Source organism: Colius striatus, chromosome 8 (assembly GCF_028858725.1).
Source record: "Colius striatus isolate bColStr4 chromosome 8, bColStr4.1.hap1, whole genome shotgun sequence".
NCBI classification, from domain to species: Eukaryota; Metazoa; Chordata; class Aves; order Coliiformes; family Coliidae; genus Colius; species Colius striatus.
The window spans coordinates 24984866-25010271 of NC_084766.1; the positions used below are offsets into that span (position 1 = coordinate 24984866).

The 25406-nt window shown below is 40.4% G+C and overlaps 1 protein-coding gene across 4 annotated transcripts in view; it reads right to left on the reverse strand.

Moving 5' to 3' along the window:
* The window catches only part of BTRC (beta-transducin repeat containing E3 ubiquitin protein ligase), a 117180-nt gene that overhangs the window by 57431 nt on the left and 34343 nt on the right, over positions 1-25406 (reverse strand). For all 4 annotated transcript variants that reach the window (XM_062001046.1, XM_062001044.1, XM_062001045.1 and 1 more), the window contains one exon: positions 11722-11799. In XM_062001046.1, the coding sequence (XP_061857030.1) occupies positions 11722-11799 (78 nt within the window). The remainder of the gene's footprint in view (positions 1-11721; positions 11800-25406) is intronic.

Genomic DNA, 25406 nt, shown 5'->3' on the forward strand with positions numbered 1-25406 from the left:
CCTAAGGCTTATCATAGAATTATAGGGTTGGAAGGGACCTTTAGAGATCATCTAGTCCAATCCCCCTGCAGAAGCACATTCACCTAGATCAGGTCGCATAGGAACATGTCCAGGCAGGTCTTGAAGACCTCCAAGGAAGGAGCCTCCACAACCCCTCTGGGCAGTCTGTGCCAGGGCTCCCTCACCCTCATGGTGAAATAGTTTTTTCTTATATTTAAATGGAACTTTTTATGTTCCAGGTTCATCCCACTGCCCCTTGTCCTGTTGTTAGCTACAACAGAAAAAAGGGATGTCCCAACCTCCTGACACCCACCATTTAGATATTTGCAAATATTAATAAGATCCCCCCTCAGTCTCCTCTTTTCTAGACTAAACAGCTCCAGTTCCCGCAGCCTTTCCTCATATGAAAGATGCTTATGATGCTTTATTAAACACTCCTTACTGCCCACCATGGGAAATCAGTATACTCATCAGGTGGATCTGTACTGGCCCAGCACAGTACAGACATTCTTGGGGAAATGAAGGAAATCACAGTCCTTTCCACCTTAACTTCTTTACAATCCCTCTTTAAAGTTCACCGTGAAACTGAAACAAACAAGAGCACAGAAGCCCTACCTTCTACATCACTTCTGCAGTTCATGTTTTATTTCTCAGTGAGCTCTCTAACCAGAAACGAACAGTGACAGACAGGAATGCAGAATATCCTGGCTCCAGCAGATCTTCTTACAAATCATAACATTGAGGTCTGCTGTGACAAGCAGCGAGTGAACAATTTCAGACTCTGGATCCAGAAGGAGAAACTGAAAAATTCAAACCACACAAACCCTTTCAAAGTGTGGATGAACAGAGTGCATCTTTCAGCAGGAGAGGTTCAGATTCAAACTGGGATTAGGTCATGAGCAAACAGAAGTGTGATGGACCCAATTTATCCTTTTGCAAATATTTGCCAACATCATAAAACCATCACTCTGGTATGCACAGAACTTTCTCCTCAGAAGAAAGATCTCAATGGCATAAACTACTATAACCTGTGGCTTAGAAGTAGCAGCCCAAGTGGTGGACAGAAAGTTGACGTCATCTGCCCTGCACTAATGTTCAGAAATGTCATGCAGATTTCCTTTTACAAGCACCTTGTTAGTTAAATTCAACCAGATTCTGAAGGTGAAAAACCTTGAAGTGTGGATAACAGTCTCTTTTCAGTATTTCCATCTGTAGAATTTAACCCATTTATGGTAAATCTGTGGATTCTTTCATTTGCACTTTAATTCCCAAAATTCCAGTCGCAGTATTTCTGTACAACTTATCTGCTACATGCTGTAAATGTTAAGAGGAGCCCTGCCTTGAGATGAAAAGTTCAGCCACAGAAACATTTACTGAAAGCAACAATGAAGCCTGTGGCTCTACGAACTGAACCACGATCTTGTCTTTTTCCTCCCAAGACAGGTATGCACAAACCTTGGTAGCAAGCCAGGGTTTTAAATGCTGGGCTTACAACAGGCATTCTCTCCTATTTACAAATGGGAAAGAGCAGACAATCTAAATACACAATGTGAAACACTAAATGTTAAACCTAAAACCCCTAGAACATTCTGGGGAAAAAAAAAAAAGGAAGCTCACTATGCCACTACTCAAAAGTTGTGTGCATGTCAGAATATCGATACAAATAATTATTCCAACACGTTGGTTAATTTTTTATTACTTTCATCCACACATTACATCTCAGCTTGAGCAGCATCAACTGAACTTCCAGCATAATTTGGTCATCAAATCCCATATCAACAGGACTACTGATGTTTGATGGAACTAATATAAATTTAAGCAGATAAAATGAAACCCTTCTTCATACTGCAGGCTGTGAACTTCTGGAGATCATCACCCCACGACACCCTCGAGAGAAACAACATGAGCAAGTGGAAAAAGGGACTAAACTCACAGACAGCAGGTCCACAGAGTACTTGGCAGAGCTATGCCCTGGACATCCGCAGTGCAACAGCAGTAGATGCTGCAGAAACAGGAGGGCAATGGAGCACAGGGAGAGACCAGACCCATTTGATCTTCTTCAACAGTATCTTCCACTGACAGTGCTGGAGTCAGCAGCACTGGATGAGCAGGCTCTGGGTGGACTGACCCTAGACATTCCTGCACTATCAATACCTCTCTGCCCTTTGGCAACATGCCCATGATATTTAAATTACTCCTTCCCAACCTTTCTAGCCACAGAAAGGAGAAAAGAACATGCTTTTACTGCAAGAATCAACTTTTACACGGTAATTTTATTATGTAAAGATCTATGTAAGTGCCAAATTACCAGACAACCATTTAGGCCTTCAGCAACTCTTTCTTTCTCAGTAGAAGTAGTGTGGGGATAAAAGAAAATTAAAAGGAGTAAGTGTAATGGATTCAACCCATCAGGATGCAGATTCAAGAATAAAACATACTGTGATCTTCAGTCCAATGTCCATTACTTATGTTTGCAAACTTACAAAGTTCTTCTGTTCTTATTTTCACATTCTCACAGAAGAATGCATTATTAGCCTTGTGGGATGAATAAAAAGGGTAAAGAAGATTCATGTGCATGTTCTACAATATGCTTTAAATGGTTTAAAGGAAAAACACAGAGGAAAGCCTAATTCTCTCTTGAAGTCCAAGGGGAAAAAGAAGTAATGTCACTCTGCTTAACAGGTCTCAATGGAAGTATTTTGATAACGTTGCAAAGAAGCTGCATCTGGCTCATGACGTCAAGTCACACGAAGCTGGGAGAATATATTGTGAAGATGGTTCTGTACGGTTGCCTTCTAATTTTTCTCTGTAGGCAGCACCTACTGGCTACTGTGAGCCACAGGATTACTGCTGGACACGGAGATTTGATTTCCTCTAATACTGTCATATTTCTGTTTGCATACAGTTACTAGTGAACAGACATAAACTGAAAGCAGAACCAATGTCATATAATCAAGTATTAATGCAGAGCCCTACATTTTAGGTGAAACATTTGGTGGTGTTTCATGCTACACTGCAACATTAGAGTACCTCCTTTCATTGCCTAACCTGGGAGAAAAGCAAGAAAATCAAAATCAGAACCAAGCCATGGAAAAGCAAATTTCTCAAGCTTACCTTTAAAGCTCAACTCTTTTATGAATCTCATCTAATTTGCACCAAAATTGTTCAAGTTTCCCCTCACCTTTCATCAAGATAAGAGGTTTCTCCACCAAGGAAAAGCAGCCTGCAATGGTAGCCTGGTTCAATGCCACAGGCAGATAGCTTTGCGTTGGAGTGCTTTAATACGGTTTTATATTGCATATAAAGCATGCAAACATAAACCAGTTTGTTGAAAACTACCCTCTTTGTGGAAGCTGGCTGTAATTCTGAACAAGTTTTCAATTTTCGCACTGCTGCTAGGGTAAAACATTTTAAAGAGTTTAATTTTTACAGTGGCTTCAATGACATGAGATTATCTAACAAAGTAATGGTTAATCAATAGAGGGTTTAGTTGTCAGGTGAAACATATAACACACTAAAAGGGATTGATTGCAAGGCTCCTCCTTATTTACTGGGAGGTATATATTTAAAATGACACAAACTTGTTACCAAGCTGCATTCCTTTAACCTTGCAAAAGCCGTTTGAGAACAGTGTTAAGCAGCCCTATAGCAAAACAAGCTCTAATGAAAAAAAAAATCCAAACCTACAAATATATGGGAGCACCAAATCATGTCAGAAGCAGGGGAACCACAAAGCTGTATTCACTCGCAGCCAAAGGCTTAAAATGCCACAGAGACATTAGACTATGGTTCACTAAAGACAGAGCTGTATCTGATCTCATTCTGTAAGTGTCTTTGGTTACATTTTTCTTCTTAAAGAAAGTGTGATCCTGCTCTTTGCCACAAACACATAAACATTTCTACTCTTATCTGTGCACCTCTGGACCAACACTGAATGCCAGCCTGCTGCCTCAAACCCCAGGCAGAACTGTCTTTGTGCGTGTGCAGCTTTTCCACCAACTGAAATACATTTCTTTGGCCATTTATTTCAAGAATCCCCAGTCCCTGAACAAAATTCCACTTTCTAATATCAGCTGCCACCCAGGAGTTCAATAAGATTCCCCCCCCCCCCAATAGTTAATAATTACATGATTTATCAGAGAAAGATAACACTAATAAAAACACAGCAAAAAGACAAACCCCATACCCTCCCCTCAAGTTATTTTCAGGGAAAAGATTATTAAACTGTTCTTTTTGAACAAGGGCTTTTGTAGCTAAGCACAAATTGCCAAACGGTTAGGAAAAAAGTTATTAGACTCAGAAGAATTCAGCAGAAGTGGGAAGTTATATAAACAAATCACTCCAGCAGATTTGGAAAGATCGCTTTCATCTTACTTAGAGTCTTAGGAGACTTGCATTAATTACCCTTTAAAGGTCTTTCACATGGACTATTTCAAATAAACGCTATTTATTTATTTATTTCAAATGAGGTGCTGCTTCTGAAAGAATTAAGTAATCTCAACAAATTTAAAAACGTTTTTATAAACAGGTAATTAAAAAGAAGACTGGAATTAAGTCAAGCTGTAAGACATTACCCAGGATTCGCTGCGATTCTTTTCTTAAGACAAAACTTTTGTTATTCCTAGCCCAGCCTCGGGAAAGGTAGTCTCCATGGAAAGTCGTAAGACAAAATAAAGACTACCCAAACAAAAAACTCCATCATTTACGGGATTTTCCCTAAAGCACAGTTTGTCATATTGCAATTACACCTTGCCGACTGTGAAAGCCAGAGTCCTTAATATTGCCACTAGAGGGAAGACGTGTCTCAACACATGGCGGTGGTAGTTGGGGAGTGAGTTTTCTTGAGCAATTACCATAACAAAGCTCCCTTGGCTGTGTGTACCTTCTAATTACTCAGTACAATTAAAATGACTTACCTAAAACAAACAGAAAAAAAACACCCACAAAAAAAAAAAGCTCGCCCCTAAAACAAAAAAACCTCAAGACAATACAAACAAAAAGCCTTGCTCCAATCTGCCTGTTATCTGAAATTACATTAAAGCTCAAGATCTTTTTTCCCTCATCCATCAATGCACAGGGGGGGGAAACAAAAAAAAGAGTACGCCACAATGCCCAAACACCACGGGGATGTTCAGAGATGTAAAAGCATTAAAACAAACAAAAAGAAAGAGCAAGGAGAACTACATCTCTTGTAAAGAAAAGAAGGGGAAAAAAAAGAAAAAGGAAATGTCGTGGTATTTAGCCATCTGGTAGCTGCTTGAAAACAAATTGTCCTCAAAAGAGCAGAAATACAGTATGTCTTCTCTCAGTTCACTGGCTTATGAATCAGACTTCTTTTTTTTTTAAATGCAGACACGCTAATGTTAGACTTCTGTGCTGCTGCTGCTTTTGCTTCCCTCTTATCCCACTGTGCAAAGATAACCACAGTCATCCCAATCGGATCCGGTTACTCCAACTTAGATGCATTATTCTCAGTCTTTCGGGATACATCTTGTTGGGCCCATTGTTCAAAATCCCTCTGGATATTTTTTTCCTGACGGCTACTTGCTGATTTTTAAACCCTTAAATCTTTCATTTTATAAGGCACATCATTAAGGGAAGATGGCAGCCAAGTGATTTTTCTTTCCATTGACAATTTGTGACATTTTTCCAGCAGCGTGCAAGGTGTTGAAAACCTGGCAGCTGTTACCTCCCGGGATGACGATGCTTTTTTATCCTCCCTTGACAGTTTAACTCAATGGGTCAGCACCTTTAAAGACTGCAAAGTACCACTGAAGTGGATGGAGGCTTGAATTACTGCTCCCTCCCTAATCAATGTAAACCCTCACTGCAGGTGAAACTCTTCATCTATAGAGGTGCATGGGGGAGGAAAATGTAATGCCCTGAGCCAGATGGTTTTCATCTTGTTTTTTAAAGAAGAAAGGAACAAGCTAACAAGGGGACAGCTACTTTGTTAGCTTCTTGGCCTCTCTCATGGCTTTGGATCCCCAGGGTTCCAGCCACACAAAAACATAAACACTTAAAGAAATATAACTAGGGGGCTGGCAACATGCTGCTTTCAAAGAGTTGAGAGCCCTGTTCAGTGCTTTATTTATCACTGCCCACGTTCTTCGGATGGTAAGTGGACATGGACACAAAGGGCAGGGGGGAGCAGACAACACTTGCAATTTACTCAATTACAGAGGAATGCAGCAATGCAGTGGGGTGACAGATTCCTATTAGCACTAATGCTGAAAGAGCCCAGTCGCCTTTACGCCACGAGGCAGCGTTCCCATTGTAGCTTAGACTCTGGCACAACCTGCCTTGGCTAGTTTTATAAGACACTTTGTCACAGAGGAGTGGAACTTTTTCTGTTGTTGTTGTTTGAGACTAAAGGAAAAAAAAAAAAGAAAAAAATCTTAAAAGGATGTACACTAAGGACTAAAGATGTACTTCGAGTAGTTTAAGGAGGCTTTTCAACCAGCAGCTCCTTACTAGCAAGCATTAACAGCATAAAAGATGAGATAACCAGGCTAACTTTATAGACCAGGTAGATCCTGCCTCAGCCAGCTGTCCAACAGAAGGTAAATTTGAACTGCAGCATCTTCCCTGGAGGGAGGGAGCTGAAGGATCCTCTCACTCCCTCCTCACCATGAAGCCTTCCTCACCAATTGCAAAGAAGGCTTCAACTCTGAATGACAGAAATGCTTTTGGACAGGTTAAATACACCCGGAGAGGAGCCCTAAGCAGCATCATGAGGCTACCAGTTGGAAGTAAAAGGTTGACAGTTGCTACTTTTTGTTTTTCCTTTGCTCTACCTTCTTTAACTGCTTTCTGCTTCTTACGGTTTGCTTGAGCATCGCCTTTAAACTCTTTGGATCAGGCTGTATCTGTTCTAACTCTCAAATAGCGCCTAGAGCACATTTGAGGTGCTACATGTAATTTTACAAAATTATCTCAAATCTGTAAGGGCGAATTGAGGTAATATTCTGTGCCAAAATGGGAGAATTGTTGAAAATGCTAAGGGGCCTGTTTGATGGGGTAACAGACCGGGAATTTTTTTCCCCCGGACTTCCATCTGGAAGCTTACGGAAAGGCAGCAGAGTCCAAGGCGAGGTTTGCAGGAGGTACAGTGTGGCAGCCTCACTGCTGCCAGCATTTCCCCACAAGGCACCTTTGCCCACAGACAAACCACAGCAGCAAAAGGCACTTCATTATTGCTGCATGGGAGAGAAGGGAGGGAGGGTTTTAAACAACCTGCATTGTGCCCATCGTCTTTAAAAACCAGCGGGGTAATCAAGTTCAGGGCAGCCCCGGACAGCTGCCCTGTGACCTATTCATGTTGACCCCCACTATTCATCACTTTCCTTAGGACTATGAGGGCAAGCTCCCAGGGAGTGACCACCACAATAGACAGATACGAGCCAACAATAATACGGTTCCTGCAAAAAAAACAGATGGCACTGCAATAAATTTACAAATCTGCATTCATGGCTCTGTTAAAGACACCCAGAAGCTAAAAGGCTGGAGGGGCCCCCAGAGAGCTTCCCCTCCCCGTTTCTAAAGGCCGTCTCTCTCCCCAAGACTATTGAGCTCATGTTCTTCATAAATGAAGAATGGAGACATAGCCCTTAAAATAACAAATGCCTGACCTAATCAATCTAGTGTTTGGGTCTAACACTAAATGATAGGCACTGAAAACTAATTATGGTTTTTGGCAAGGAAGTTGAATTAAAATGGAAACACACAGGTTAAAAAGGCACTGAAGCATTTGTGAGTCCCTTTCAAAGGGCAAGCGCACACACACACACACACACACGCTCACATGCAGGGCTTGAAACAGGAACCTGATTCAATAACTCATGCATTTATTTTTAAAATGAATCAGATTAGTCCCATGTGTGACCTGCCGGTCCATCTGTATGAGCTGGACTTAATGGGCACTCTTCTCACGCTTACTTCAGTTTGAAGTATGAGAGAGATAAATTTAGTTTAATTTTCAACAGATCAAGCTATCCATTTTCCAAATGGACCATCTGGATCAGCCTATTAAAATTAATTTATAACTTTGCAGTGTGAAAATTCGTTTGTTAGCTTAAATAAAGTTGCCAAAAACTTTTGCCACTTGTAATTGGTGTTTTTTTTCCTGAAGCCTGTTTTCATGCTGTGATTTTCAGTTTACCCCTTCAAAATTTCATTTTGTCAAATCAAGCACTCAACAAGAACTGGATGTTTGCATCCTTACTTCAAAAATCTGTCACAGCTTAGATCTTTTCACTGGTCCAGCTAACACTGTCAAGTTCATTGCCTTTTTCTGTTTCTTTGCCCAGTGCTAATCTCCATGGTTCTTCTGTCTTGCTGCCCTTCATACACCTAAGAGTGACTATGCCTCCAATTTCCAGCATGCCAAGGACACAGCTCCACTTGTTGAGACTTCTGAAGACAATCTTTTCCAAGAACCATTTTAATCAAGAGAACAACTCACTACAACTCACTACAAGAACGATTTGAGGTGCTGGAGCACGTCCAAAGATAAATGAATCTGGTGAAGAGCCTAGAGAACAAGCCTTGTGAGGAGCAGCTCAGGGAATTAGGGTTGTTTATCCTGCAGAAAAGAAGTCTGAGGGGAGACCCTCACTATACAACTACAGGAATTTGTAGAGAGGTGTCAGTCTCTTTTTCCAAGTAACAAGTGACAGGATAAGAGGAATCAGCCTTGAGTTGTACCAGGGGAGGTTTAGATTGGAGATTAAGAAACATTTCTTTCCCCAAAAGGCTGTCAAGTATTGGAACAGGCTGTCCAGGAAGCGGCTGAGTTGCCATTCCTGGAGGTATTTAAAAGACATGTAGATATGGTGTTGAGAGATATGGTTCAGTGGTGGACACGGCAGTGCTGGGTTCACGGTTGGACTCAATGAACTTAAAGTTCTTTTCCAACCAAAATGACTCTATGATTCTAAAAATTTACTTTTCCTAGTAAGAGGCCCATAGCACTGAGCAATGGGGTTCTTCAGCCCCTGCTTACAGCTTCAAATGCTTCAGTAGCCATTACACTTTCTCAATACCCCGACCATCTGGTGTGTCTGTTCCACAAACCCACCTGATAGAACATTTATGGCTAAGGCTCCATACCAGCACAGCAAACACGGCAAGAAAAGATAACGCACCTTTACTTAAACCTGTCAGCAGCTGAATGTGTTAAGCTGTCATACTTCCCCTGAAGTGGTCTGATGTATCTCATTAATTTTCTAAAACCATTCAAAAAGTGCTAAACATGTGGACACTTTCACTGGAAAGACCACTTAAATAAACAGCCTTCTTCCCTACGTATTCACTTTCTCTGTGCATGTAGGTGCATGTTCCCCAATAAGGAAATGTTAACAGTGGTATCTTAAGGGAGAGACAGAAAATATGAAACTGCACACATTCCATTTACCAAGTTCGCATCTTTCCACTAAGGTACTAGTACTCAGCACTTTTTGTGTATTACTGCTTTGGCAGCATTTGCAGGTCACATCTTTTGAGTTTTATGAAGTATGGCTAGACATAAGACAGTGTAGTCACTTTGCATACCTTCCTCTTTCCAATAAGTACCACTCTACTCAAAGATTACAAGTACCTGGGCACATGGCTGCATGTGTCTGATTTCTGCACCTAGACTTGGAAAACTCTTCACTGCTTCTCATCCAGCACTAAGAAAAGGAACAATTCCAGCTCCCAAAAATCCTCTGAAAGCTTCTATTTATGCCCACATAAAGAACTAAAATTCCTTCTACCACAGGTAAAATATAACTGTCAAATACCTCCTATGATCTAGAAAACAAGGCACTTGCTTTAAAACTGCAACTTGAACTTGTCCACACACACTGCTTTCAACACAAAAGGTCCCACATAACAAACAGAAGATCCAAGGACTTAATCCTGCCTGTGTCACTGTAGAGACTGGACACAAAGACGGAGGCTGATATAACTTCAACAATATCCTGAAACACAGCTAACCATCTTTGTCATAAACAATGAATTGCTTCCAATATGAAACACAACTGGTTTTTCAGGTGTACTCTTGATATCTAGGCATGTTAGTTTTGATGAACAGTAGACCTCTGTGAAAGACAGCTTTGCTTCTGCAGATTAAAATACAACAGAAGGGAAACCTAACTCAAGAAACAGTACCTTCTTGATCTGTATAATATTACTCTCATGAATGCTTGTCTCCTCCTTCACCAATAACCACGAGGGAGGACTCAGTACAATGAAAAGACACACAAGAACTTGTGTTCCTTCTGTCTTAACTTTTCTCACTATGAGCCTTTTCTTAGAGAAGAGGCATACACCTTTTCCTGTGAAACCTGAACATTTGCCATCAATAAGATAACTGTAAAATGAAAAAAGTAGCCTTCTGGTGTGCTGGGTACCTTGTTGGCTGTCCTAGAGACACACTGTAAGGACCTGGTAACTTTGGCCTCTAGCTCTTATTGTTTATTGCCAAATGTTAGAATAATTTTAAGTATGGTGTAACATATTTAATCAATTTTACAAGTTAATATTTCTCAGTGATATCTGGGACCTCAGACATTATTCTAGCATATTGTCTCCTGTTTAAAAGATTTGTAGGGACTACATCTGTTAGATGGACTTATCTTAGCTACATATAGTCCTTCACATGGCACTCTCTCCCACAAGACAAAACACTTCTAACACAGTACACTGTTTAAAAACAGCTCACAAAGAAAACCCAAACCCAAAACCCCAGATTTGGGCACAAACATGCTATATCAAAAATCTTTCCCTTCCTTTACCATGTTTTTGACCCATAATTCCTTTTGGAAACAGCAGCAGTGGGGCAGTGTATTACCACCCTTTTGCTCTGCTGGAGACTGCGGCTTCTGTAGCAGAAATGCAGAAAGAAATGCGCCATTTCCACAGATGTTGCAATGTGTGGCCCAGAGTATTCACTTCAATCACCTTCATCAATGCTTTTACTCTGATACACCAGGCAGAAAACTTGGGCAGCTGAGGCATGGACATATTTTTGCTTCTGTTGCCCAAAGGTTGCAGTAGTGAGAAAGAGCAAGGTGCTATATGAATCAGGATCTGAAATTACTAAAACTCAACTTAATTCTCAGAAATCACAAGCCAGAACCCCCTCTTCGACCACGTGGATTAAAAAATGTTTCTTTTGAATTGGTAAAAAAATCCCTTTACTGTATATAAAAGGCAAAGAGATTATGTTTTATCAGCCCAACCTTTCTCCTTTCTACCCCTTAGTAAATTATTTGAGTGTAGAAGAAACAAAATGGGGTCATTTTTCAGGTTATTAACCTGGACATCACCTCGAAGAAAACTTATCTTCAAGGGTAATGAAAAGCTTAATTGTTCTAGAACAATTCTTGAACACAGGATCTGACATAGGGCAAAACACATCACAAAAGAGACAGGAACAATTAAAAGAAGAAAAGGCTGAAGAGGTCTTGATAAACACTAAACGGAGACAGGTAAAACTAGAGAGTCAGAGCTGCCTGTGCTATACAGAAACCTAGATTCCTTAGAAAGAGTCATCAAACCATGCTGAAAGCTAAATCTACCTGTCTTGGTTTTCCTGGGTACAAGGTGGCTTGCTCAGACTTCAAAGGAATAAAGAAAGTGTTTCCAGGAGCACAAGTCAGACTTCAGCTTCCAAAAGCATTTAAGGATTTAAATAGCTAGAAAGTTTTATTGCGTTTTTAGAGACTGATCACATACCTGTCTAAGTGAATTCTTCTCGGGAATGATCTTCCTAGGGGGCTCATCATTATTACAGTCTTCTCTCTCAGAGGAATTCTGTGAAAGAAAGTAAGCTTTAATTCAGTTCTTATCCTTAATATTACTCTGCGAGGAGAAAAGAAACAGAATGTTTGTACTACACAGGCTGTAGTATTTTACACATACATATACCTGAGGCTAACTTGTACTTTTAAGCCAAACAGCTTAATTTCTGCTCCTCAAAACAACAAACCACTGTGCAGGTATCTATTGAAGAAGCCTGTGCTTGGGGATTCATTATGAAACTCCCAACAAGGGTCACTTTGAAAAGCTGAAATGGTAGTTGGCTCAGCATGGCAACTCAGTGCACCTGAACATCCCACAATAACAGTTTTAAAACAATGGAACCTGTTGAAAACAAAAGGTTGTTAATGGGTGCAACTGTTGTTCTCTGGGCAGTTTTTAAACTGCCTAACAATTATTAATTGCACTGAGTCTGTCTGGCTGCTAAAAATCATACAGAAGTGATGACAGAGCTAAATTCTAGTGAAAGAGGTTGTCAAGAGATCCTTCAAAATAAAATTGTGTAGGTAGCATAGGATAACATGGCTGTTTTTCACTTCTGCTCCGACTCTACATACATGTATGATTTCTAGAAAGACTGATGCTCCAAAACTTCAGCTGCTACTTCCAAGAAAACAGCATTAGTAACACAGGTGGACAAGTAGTAAGTGAGTAAGGACGAGGATAAGAAGAAAACCAAGTGGTTTTCCAGCACGAGTAAGAAGGACCACCAGGAGACTTTTGTCTTGTCAACCTCAAGATTAAAACCAATTATTACTTGCTTTAGAGCAAAAACAGGCTATAGCTTATCTCGGGACATACACAGTCCGTAGCAACTCTTTGGTTAAAGACTGCTGGGTATGTGATGGGAATTCTGTCCACATTGCCAAAGTCAGCTACTCCGGAAGACACAGTCCCTTTGCACGTGTTCAGCCACTCCGTTGACAAGAGTAATGACAGCCAACTTTGGGGGAATCCGATACAGACATCTAAAATCAGTTTGATCACCACAGTATTCATAGCCTTAGGCCACATTCCCACGCATCCAATAGCAAGCAACTGAACAGGTTTTAAAAAGATACAGAAAAAGTGTTTAGGGAGAGCTCTGCCAGAGAAAGGGTGGTTTTCCAGTTATGCACAGACAAGCTCAGGAATGTGTATTTTAAGGCAGAAGTTTGCATTCTGTACCTCTCCTCCTTGTCCCCCAAATAACCTGTCCTCCGCTGAGCATGGCTCTGCCCAGCTTTTCACAGAGCCAGCTTCTAGCCCAACACTTCAGGAGACAGAAGTGGCATTTGTTGGCAAAGGAGGAGCTGGGCCCTGCAAACAGCCAGCGTGGCAGAGCGGGGCTAGCAGAAAGCAAGCAGGCTGCGGGAAGCCATCAGAAGAGCTCCTGTGTCTGCTGCGGTGCTGCGTAATCAGGCACCAGCTAGGCAGCTCAGGATTGCTGGGCTGGTGAAGGAGAAGAAAAGGTACAGCCAGGAGTAGAAGCTGTTTGCTGAGAAGCAGCCGGTAATAGGGGTGGGTGGAGGAAACATGACAAAACAAATCCTCACTTGGGATGTCAAACTGGTGAGGAAGATTCTGTGTAAATCAAGGCTTGCACACCAACTACTGATTTTGGTTTTATTTTTTTTAAAACAAGATATAAAACTCAGAAGGCACCATGATGCTGGAACCAGGGTTTTATAATGCAAATCAATCCTAAATGGGCCTGATAAACCACTGTAAGAAGCCAGCTTCTGAAAGTTTTCATATGAGGTCTCAGCTAGGACCAAGTTATTACATTAAATCCAGCTTAGAAAGGACTGTGATTGTAAAAACATATAAGCTAGAATCACATTCAAAAAGGGAAGAAATTAAAACTGCTCTTTTCTGCTCACTACATACAGTTTAGTAAGTTGCTAATTCAAGCAAGGATTTTAATTGTCGTGCTTTGGAGAAAAAGACTAAGTGCAGGAAACATAAGAATCTGAGGTGAGTTACAACACATTTCCAGGAAATGCATTTTGTTGGGTGGATGAACGGGTTATTTACTATTTCTGTAGGTTTTCTCAATATCCACTCCTTTCCCTACAGTAACTGCCAAAACAATTTCCTCTTCCAAATAACCTTTCTGTGACAGTGAAATCTTGCATTCTTCTCGCCTTTCAAAGTCATTAAGGATCCTCCCTCAACAAACATCAAAAAGCAGGAACACTGGGGCCGCTGGTGAACAGTCAAGCCCTTATTTTGAAATTCCTAGTTACCTCAAAGCATCAAGTTATGCACTTTTTCTTTAAGCTGAGCATCTAATTTTAAGAGCAAGCAGAGGACCATTTTGCATTCATTATCTTTATAGGTGGCAAGGCTAAGAGGTTGGCTGAACAAAGACCAGACAAAGACTGCCAAGTGCATATGGTGGTTCACAGCTTGGCGTCTCACCATTCTACAGCACCAACACAGCAGCTCCGATAGCAGCCTATTAAAGAGGAGCGCTGCTCATGCACTTTTGTCGGCAAGTAAGTTACGCTTGGTGAAGACAGAATGACTGGAAAGCATCACACTTAAGAAAAACCACAGATGTTTATAACTCCCCCTCATTTCTCAGGAATAGGAAACCCATCAATCCAGGTGCAGGTACAAGACCACGCATATTTCAGGACTAACTGTAGCCGCGTGGAAGTGAATTGCGCTTGATAGGGCAACACTTAGCCATGGCCATGGGAAGAGCATAACGTAATCGACTGAAACGGAACATCTATATATTTCTCCTTGCTGAACAAGGTGGGAGGAGGGATAAACATGTGCGAGGTCAGAATAAGGTTTGCTTGAGCAGGACTTTAGTGATGCTCTCGGCCGCAGGAGAGGCAGCCAAAGGTAAGGACTGCTCTGAGCACCCTCTCGTGGTTACTGAAACACACATCTGGGCACAGAGCTGGAAAGAAGCATTTGGCATCCAGACAGTAAGGTGGGTGAACTCACTGGGAATATTAAATATCTAGAGCGACTGTACTTGACACATAGTAAAGATGGGATTTGTTAGGGTGAAAGTAATGAAAAAGACAGCACATACAAAAAGCTGAAAAGCCATAAAAACTTCCCTCCATTAGGAAAAAAATCCCACAGGCAAGCCTTCCTTCATAGACTAAAGCCAGACTGGCCAAAAGTGTTTGTGCTTGAGGGTAGGAGTCCCCCCTTTTGAACGAGTACAAACAAGACGTGCTGAAGTCTTCAAAACACAAATTGATCAGTCTTGATGAGATAAATACTGTGCCCTCCCCTTCCCACAAATGAGTAAATTTATTTGTTTTCCTCCCAAGGTCACACAATGTCAGTGGAAGAGTTGATCGGGGAAGCCAGAAAACCCAAGCTCATAGCTCTTGTATCCTTCAAAATTTCCCTCTAGCTAGGTTCCTGAAAAGAGGTTCTGCCCTCCATAGCTCATTTTTCCTAAAATGGCTACTGTCTGTAATGAGGTCTTTTTCAATCTTATTTGCATTTAAAACTTCAGCCTGTAATTAACAGAATATAACTCGATCGCAGGTTATCTTAAAGATGACTATGAAATTATTACTACTTAACTCTCCCCATGAAGCCTCCTCCACCACTAAACACAACGTGCTACAATGCATACCAAATCCCTAGGCTGAAGTGTTTGACAGGAGATGACATGCAGTATTTTGTGTACACAAGCCCAGCAAAACACTGCTGGGAACAAGATATAATACACAGAGAAACGCACTCCCAGGGACTACCAATTGGGCAGAGCTACCTTTAGTACCGCCTCGCTTGTCATGGTGGAAATCAAAGCCTTGCCAACTGGGGGAGGCTTTCTTTGGTGGTGTTCTGCCCTGCACTAATTATAAAAGACTACAGACACAGCCTTTTTCCAAGTGTGGGGAGGTGGGGGTGGGGGAGATGCGTGTGTCTATGTGAAGAGCACAACTATTTTTTATGCTTTCAAATTCTTAATCCTGTTTGGAGCTGTCAGTGGGGGTTAATGGAAGCCTTGGATAGGAGAATTCCAATCTGGTTGGCAGATGGATAGGTTGGTTATAGCTGCATAACTATGTCTTGCCTGCAGGCACAATTCAGAACACTGTTAAAGCAATATAAAGTCTCTGTCAAGCTGAACCATTTGGATCAGTAGCAAGGAGAAATAATAATAAAAAAAGGAGTTCATTTCTGGGCCTTGCGCGTTTATGCTAGTATGCAGAAACTGATTAATTGTCATCGTGTGCTGGTCTGCTATACCTCGGATTTCTACTTCTGGAGTAGATTTTGCATGCTAATATAATCATTCTCCCTCTTGAGACATTAGCAAATAATCAAATGAAAAACAGGATCATAATTTACTGAGATTCGGGCAATTCTCTATGCAAATTTGACTTGTTATTGCTGCTGCCTCGTTAATCTGAATGCCTTTGACAAACTCCTTTGATTTATGAACTCGTGACAACTCCAATGTGTATATATTTTGCTAGATTGACATTATCATTAAGAGTGGGTGGACTGAGCTCACATGAATGGCTGATTTTATTCGCTGGTGTCTGCTGCTCAACAGCTGAGCATCTCCTTCTCACAAAGCCCCTGAGCGCCAGGCTCTTCCCATCTACCCATCCATTCATCATCTCGATGTTAATTGGCCCAGGCTTTAAGCAAATTTTCAACACGATTTAAAGGCACGATGACACTGATTACTGACCCTCTGCCATACGGTGCCTATTGATTAACCTGACAGAGATGATGAGCTTGAGGGGAACTAGGTGTGTGTGGACCTCAGGGTGGGGGGGGGGAGAAAATAATATATTGTTTATGCAGGCAAAACACTTGTCACTATCCCAAAGGCCAGAATTTGCGCTGCACTGGCCCTTAAAACACACTATTGCTTTAAACACCTGCATCCAATACAGAAAATGCTTGCTTGCTGTGGAAAAATGATTACAAATTTGATGTCATGTGCAGTCTGTATTTTAATCGAGTTCCCTGATAAATAGCCCCCCCCAAGTCAATCAAACCTCGCTCTAGCCGTTGTGTGCGTATGCAGCAGTTCGAACAGAAGCCGGGCTAGAGTGTGGTTTTACTGGTATCAGCAGATCCGACTGCATGCAGGAAATGTACTTGGGTATTTCAGGTCTCTAAGCAAATAATACAGTGGGAACATGGTGTCCAAACAGTTACAGTAGAGTAAACGTTTCAAGGGCAAACTGGATGCCAGACATAGCTGTCTTGGTATTTCTGTTGCCATGTTAAAATAGATGCTTTGGCATACACCAATGAAATACTGCATTCCCCCTTTTCCAGTGCAAACTGTTGATAAAACCTGACCCTCAAGCTCCTAGGTGCAAAGAGTGGATGCAGCATTTTATCAGAGAGGTTGAAAATCACCGACACACCCTCTTCAATGTTTCTTGAAGTGTCCCTGCGCTGCATTTGGTTCTCCTCACCAAGGACACAGGGGTACTGTCTCAGTCAAGAGAGAGCCATTGAATAAAGTAGGTACATCAGCATTCTGCCTGCAGACTGGCGCTATATGAAAGAAAAAGGAAGCAGAAGGCCAGTGTAACCCCCACCCAGCCCCAGGTTAAGCCTGTCAGTCAACCCACACTGTTCTTCTTTCCCCACTTCAAGCTAGCAGCCTGTCAGCAGTCAGGAGGTTTCACTTGTTCATGAGGGGGAGATTTGGGAGGAAGGGGTGACGCACCAAGATGCTACAAAGTTAGCTGTCGTCTAGCTTGCATCAATTTCTTGCAGAAAACGGGACAAGGAATCATCCGGTGAAGGTAAAGAGGAACTAACTGCAATTGTCTGACATCCACATCGTCCAGAATGGACTGAAAAGTGGAGAGGGATGCAGACAGGAGAGAGAAAAAAAAAAAGACAGAGAGAGATGTGTGGAAATAAACGTCAGTCTAAGACTAGAGGCACATATAAGCCTTACGTTCTCTTTCCAATAACCTTTGTAAGTGATAGATGAGTCCAGGCCCATTGTTATCGTTAAGGGACTGTCAGCATCCTGATTTTATAAATGCTGTCTGTCAGTTTATAAATATCTCAGCCATTTCAAAGAGTGCTAGGATGAATCCTGGCATAGCCAATGTCAGCCTGAAAGAAGTACTACTGCTGGGGGGAAAAAAAATAAAAGGTCTAACATCCACTAAAAACATATAAGGATAGCTTCTTTTTCTCCTATCACGAGGCCTGAAACATTCAAATTCATGCTTCTTTGGCTAGTTGCTACAACATATAAAAGCAGTCCTTAACACTGGAAATGTTCTTTGAGAAAAACAAGTAGGAAAGCTGCAAGTTTGAAGGCAATTCTCTGTCTGTTCAGCAGATAAAACAAAAATGACAGCTGTAACACACAGGGAGATCCACAGCAATGAAAATGCAGAGATAAGTATCAGGCCCCATTCCTCCTTGGCATTTGCTGCTCTGAACATTCACCGAGATTAGTTCCTCTTAGAGAACACCATAAATTGCAATGTGCAGGCACAAGGGGGTGACTTCATCCCGGAACGAAGGCACAGACAAGTTTCCCAGCTCTTACAAGTTTAAAGTTAAACGGTACTTTTGCAGGGGCTTTAAGGTTGAGCATTAGAATGACGTACAGAGAAGGCAGAGAAGCTGCAGCTTGCCTTGCAGTGACTCATTATTTGAAAAGCAAAGAAAACAAGCTGAACTGGCCTTCCAGTTCAGCACCTGCTTTGCAAACTACATTGTGTATCATATTAATAGATCTACTACCTTATGTACTGCACAGAAGCTTGGCTTTTTTTCCTCCAATATGTTTATAAACTCTCCATGACAGGGACTTCTCCACACCCCATTCCTCTGTGACACCTAAACAAATAAGTTCAAATTCATGTCCAAGCAGGTCAAGTACCTAAATCTTAAAACTGAAGTTCTGACTGCAATGAAAATGGAAAAGCACAACACTGTCCCTCCAACCAGACGCAGACACGCATGTTCACACAAGTACTAATTGGGTCTGTATCTATGTTAATGCAGCCCACAATGAGTAAAGTTTCAACAATCTTTTTTGTGGTTGAAAACCAGGACAAGATTCTGGTTTTTACATCTGTAGAACAGATCCTTCATATTTTTCCTATTTTCCATTAAAATAATTAGAAAAATGCATATTTTCAAAGCAATGAGACTTGAGAATCTCATGACATCAAGAAGACTTTCTTATCAAGTTAACTCATTAATTCTTCGTTGGTTATAAAGGTGTAAAATAATCTAAGTATTACTAGAACAGGAAATTCAGTTTAATGTTGAAATACCAAATATCAAAAATCTGACGAACAGATGAATTTTGAAGAGCACAAATCTAGTTGTAGTTAAAAAATAAACAGAAATCCAGATGCTGGGAACAAGCTATTTACGGAAATTTTAAAAGCTAGCTTCACTTCATACACATTTCTCAAATGAGAGTGAGAGAGAGAAAGAGAGAGAGAAAATATGGCTAATGAGAACAGTCTTTCCACATTCCCCGGGAAGCAGCCCTGCTTAACATTTCTGTTCTGTGAATTTAAGAGAGTCAGCAGTGGTAAATTTGTTTTTAATATTCAAGCTTTCAAGCCTTGCAAGCTAGTTGGCCAATGGCCCTTTCTATTCCAATGTTTGTTGGTGCCTTATTTACACAAGCATTACATCCGGAGAGCCTTTGAATATAATTTCACGTGGATTAAGGGAAGAACATTTGCTTCTGCTAATCAGGACATCTGGTTATTTTTGTAACTCACAGACATCTGCATTAGGCAGTTCAACTTCCCCATTCCTCATAACAAGGTTAGAGCTTAAGAAGCCTCAAGGATCTCTAGTTGAATTTCATTATTTGCATTTTCTCACAGCCAGGTCTGTTTCAGAATTTCTTTTCCTAAATAGCACAACTCCATCAGCACCTTCACAGGCATACACATATGCTTTTATAGCTGGCACTTTCTATGCCTGATTTCATAGCGTATATCTCGTACTCCAAAATTTTATAGCAGTTCAAAGCTATCTATGTCTTTTTAAGGAGCAGAACTCACATATTCCCAAAAAGCACAGATGAAAATATGCAATTAACCTTGTGATACACATAACATGGATATACTTCCGAATATCCAACCAGGCCACTTATGTAAGGTTGGTGTCAGGACTTGTTCTGAATCTTCTTGTCACTGTGCTTTGGTTCGTCTCTTACTAGTGACTGCATACCTGCTCCTCACACCGTTCTTCCCTTTCTGTTCTTCAGGATAACATTAATGACTTTTCCACTCTTTTAAAATTAATGCTTAAATTCTTCTTTAAACAGTTTCAGCTGAGGTTATATTTTTCTGCCAGACACCAGAATTGTGCCACACATACTTCAGGAAGAGGGATTTCCCATGCAACAGAAGCCTTTTTGATAAGAACTCAATCAATCAAGGCTTGGCTCTCACTTCTTTGTTGCTTTCGTTTTGGTACATTCCTTTCACAAAAATTCATTTTCAACACTTATCCCAGGCTGTTAAAGTACTAGAGTTTGAAATTATACACTCTCATTCTGTTTGCAGGGTACTTCCCTCCCCTGGCCACAAATCCTAACTTTTATCAGTGCTTTTGTATGATGGAATAAGATGTTTTATTGATTCCCCCACACACACACACATGTAAGGAAGGAAAAAAAGGCACAAACTCAGCTTCTAGACTCTGAACATAACCAATATCCAAAAAAGATGTAAAAAAAAATATATTTCTAGTACTAACAAGAGTTAGGAAGAGCCAATGGATCTATGGAGAGATTTAAAAAACTTTTTATTTATTAACATTCTCTAGATGCAGATGAACATTCCCTGTACAATATTTATTATGGTTTCATCTGCATAGGAGTTGCAAAAGTACTACAAGAAGAGTTGTAAAATTGGCTAGTTTTGCTGTAGATTTCATAACCTTCCTGAAGCATTATTTTCTAACTTTATATAACTACTTCCCTCATAGGACCAAACCTGTCTCACTAGTTTTGATACAAAATCCCTTTCTCTCTAATCCCTGGTCATCACTAACAATTATTATTTTGATTTTTTTTTTCCCCCAAAACCTCTCATTTGGAGCTTTCCTGTCAAGTAGACAAAAAGATCTTCACTTGTCATCACATCAGTTCCTTTGACCCTGTGGCTTTCTTGCTCCCAAACATGTAATTCAACCACACTGTCCTCATCTCACTGTACTGTTTTGTATTTCTCTTGTTGTCTTTTCCTAATTTTTTTTTTTGCAGGAAAGAGGAAAAGGAGATACAAAGGAAAGGTATGAAGCAGAAGTTGAAGTTGTCTGCCCAAAGTGAAAATGACACTATGAGGGAAAAAACCCCAAGTTGTGTCCCACACTGTTAACTAATCTTAGGCATGGTTCTTCCCCAAAATAGTGAAAGTAGCTCACTTGATTGACAAAATGGCTCAGTGATCTCACTGCATTGTTAAATTTCATGTGAATTCACAGCATATTATCTATTCTACAGCATACAGAGGCACCCATATCTTTATGACTTAAGACAATGTGAGCCCAGGTGACTCTGCAGTCAAAGCAACTTGGTTTTCAGTCTACAACAAGTTCAAAATGCCTACAGAGTGACCATGGAGCAGTTCAGGTGACACAGGTCCACATCCCCAATGTGCCTTGCAGTAGTAGTTTGTCCACACAGGTAGGTCTCCATGCTTTTTCCATCTTCCAAAGCTACACTCATTACAGGAAGCATCACTCACCACTGGACTATGGGGTAAACTGTTAACTTCCAAAACATGGCACGTTTACTTCCAAAAAAATGCTGTTGAAAAAAACCTTACTACCAATACTAAAAAAGGTGAAAGTCTAAACATGTCCCAACCTTCCATCACATCAAGTAAAAAAAATTATAATCTTCTAATAAATTAATGAAAAATTAGAGATGAGGCACCACATATTGTAACATTTGGCTAGCAAGAATCATGGCCTTTTAACAGCTGCCACCCAAGGAATAAACCCTTGGGTCCTCCTGATGTGACAACATTTGAATGTGGTAACACAACAGCCCCTCCTGTGACATTTCAGTTTAAAAGCTCACTGTTAGATTCTGCCATTGCAAAATAATTCCAACTCCAAAACTCTATTTGCTTGAACTAGAGCAAGGAGCTACAAAACATTGTTGTGTATCTTACTCTGCTCAGGGAGGAAGAAGAGTTAGACCTGCTACGGAGACCATCAAATGGGGTGGGTAGTCAAGCAATCAAAGAAGGAAAGATAACAGTGTATATAGTATCTCGCCTTCAGATACCTTGGGGTTAGCAAACATTTTGTTCCTATAGGAAATTATACAGCTCTAGATCGCTGCCTATTGAAATCTACTATTCACAGCTTTTTGCTACAACATGAATGGCTTATTAAACCTACAACATATCTGTTTTAGTTAACTTCTCGGTGGAGAGGGGCCAGGAAAACAAAATGTACTTAAATGCTGATTTTTTTTTCCAGGCTGAATGCCTTTCATCCAATAAGACATTCAAAGCAGTGACCCAGCAAATGGATTGAAAAAGCAATCTTCCGTCTCAGTGCCACATTATCATTCCTATTCAGTATTCTCTGTGAGATATCTCAATCAGCTGGATGTGTGTGTAAGTGACAGCGCAGCCCATTGCTGGGTTAATTAAACATTTGACTTTAACACCCTCCCCGTCATTAAGCAAATAAAAACAGATAATTCAAACTGCACTTCATCCACGGGGTACACAACATACATGTCAAAATTAAGAGAGTCCAAGGCCCTCAGGGAGTTCTACTCGGGGAGGTAATGAGTTTAAATCTTATCTGGTTTATCAATTATTCTATTGATTAAAGCAGGGTGATTATACAAAACTCCCTCTTGCCACATGGGATACATGTCAGCAGAGCAGGACAACACAGGGAGGCTCAAAAACGATTTAAAGAAAATACAGACAGATGAATAACAGTCTATTAGTACATGCCAGCAACCAATAGATGGAAAGCCTGATTCTTCTTTTTAAGCAAGTGAATTAAAGTCTTTCCAAATTAGAGTGCGAATGTTGTTACCTCATCTGCTTTAAAATCAGATGTGTATGTTGAAAGGGCAACATTTCTTCATTTTAAGCAGAACATTTCTTGCCCAGTATTTGAAACGCGTTTTATGGATACTGGTCTTGGAATGTAACAAAGACACCAAACACAAGAAATCCCAGACTTTTGAAAGGCATTACATGTATCTATCAATGGCTCTCAAAAAGTGGATGGAAAGGGCATTCTCAGTACTTGAACTCTCTCCCATACATACAGAGCATAACCATAAGTGAAATGTATTTTAATGATTAAAGTGAGACACTTCACCTCAGATACAAAAAGATTGTGCTTTGAAGTTTCGGCTTTTTTTTTGTTTGTTTTACAGGCACTCAAAGTGAAACATTAGTAGCTGTGAGAGCTGCCAGTGCCCCATTCTCCTGGTTTTCAACAAGACCTCAAACAAAATCCCACCACAGCATTCCTTACTGCAATTTCTCTCTTGCACACATACAAAAAAATCAACTTTAAACCAGGGACTTCCTTTGTTTTTCCATTAACATCTCCTACAATCAGTCTCATAATGGTAAGACTTGTACTGCAAACTATTAGACATCTCATCACCATTTTTAACAAGAACAAAGGGGAAGAACCACATTGGTCAAAACATTAACAAGCTAGAGAGCCCCAGCCTGCCACTGTTCAGTGCTGTTGGAGTAACAGTTGCAGGAATTTTAAGACATAAGCACAGCTAAAAAGCAGGCCTGAGGTATGTTCTTGCCCTTCACCTTCAAAAAGGGATTACATGGCACTCCATAGTGGCACTGCGTGTTCATCCAACCATACTTCGGTCCCTTCTTCATAGATCTCCTTTCTTCTTCAGAAGCAAACTAGAAGGCTGCATTAGCATGCTGTATTTTATTCTCACCACTAGAAATACTGAGGGTGCTATTTGTAATTGTATTCTTTTAAGAGGTTTGTTCTCTGCAGCTGTTTTCTGCTTGCAGTGTATTTTGTGTAATCAGCACATCATCATAAATACATTGGCTGTTCCCCCGAGGGAAGCTGTCACTGTTTAATTTACAGAACAACCTGGCCAATGTGAATTCTAACACTACAGCACTATGGCAAGAAGTTACCACACTTGGAAAAACAGGTTTCTATGAATTTTTATATCAAGAGCTGATCCCAGGACAATTTAGGTTCTAGAAATAGATTGTTTTTAAGAGCACTTTATACACTGGATGGAATGTATTTTCTCCCATTTACAGCTTCTTAAGGCAGCACCAAACTCACTCCCACATTATTTTAAAGGTGACACGCCCAGTCCCCTCAACATTACCATCTTCACTTACGACTTCTACCAAAAGAAGCCACTGTATGTGTCTGATGCTACACACCTATTTTTAATACTTTTTTTAAACTAAAAACAACCCAAAACACTAAGGTGTAAGTTGTCTTGATTTCAGCAAGGGAATGTACTCTGTTGCAAGGTCAAATGTTATTACCTACATCAAAGGATTGCTGCACAGTTTATTACTCTGAAGATGCGATAGAAGAGCAAGGCATATTCCTGCAAGAGTAGAAACGTATACAGCTTTATTGGCTGAATGAAGAGTTGCTTCCTTTGTTTCCTGGATATATAGTGGTGTTTTCAGAGAATAATTCACGAAGATTCTTGTAGAAGGCAGGCAAAAGGTGGATGGTTGATGTTACTATACATAGACACAACACAGAAAATTCCACAATGGCACAAAATTCTACTGTCAGTCATTTAAGAACTAAACATGAACCTCAAACAAATATCAGGCATGATCAATGAGTTACGTCTATTTCATTCACAGAGGCTACGAGAAGCAGTCACATCACTACTTAGGGAGATAAGACTGACAACCCGATTTTATTTTTTTTACTTATACACACATACACACATCTTTGTGCACATACACAAAACCTAAATATGATAAAGAAAAACACCTACACACGTAAATAAAATCAAAACAAATTTAACCAATAAATTTATTTGGGAATTATTCTCCAAAAGCAACACAAAGCTGTTTCATATGCATTTTTAAAAAAATCTACTTTCCATTGCAGGGTCAGCAGGTTGTTAAACAAATATCAATGAAACTAAAAATTCCCAGGTTCTGTGTATAGCAGCACTTTGCTAATTCTCAGTGGTAATTAGAAGCACTGTTTAACATCACCAGACACAGGGCAAGTATACAAACACAATAAAAAAGAGTCATGCACATCAGAGTACTGGTTATGCATTTTGACACATATAGTTTAATTTTACTTAGTTTGAAAAGCATTATAGTAAATTATTTTCATCTACTTGAAAAGCAACAAAATCAAGGAACAACCACTGAAGCAAAATAAATATCATCTTATCTCTGATATGGTTTACGAGAATGATTTACCAAACATACAGGCAGCTGAGTGCAAAGGGTTGAAATTTTGTGGAAAACTGAGTCACCTGGTTGTCTGTAGAAGAGAGAACACATGAAAGAGACTAGCTGACTACTTCTGTGCCCCATATAAGTAGCAGCTAACAAAACTGAAGAAAAGGAAACCCACCTGACATTGTGTAGCAAAATCTTTCTTCACTGTTATGAATTTTAAGATTT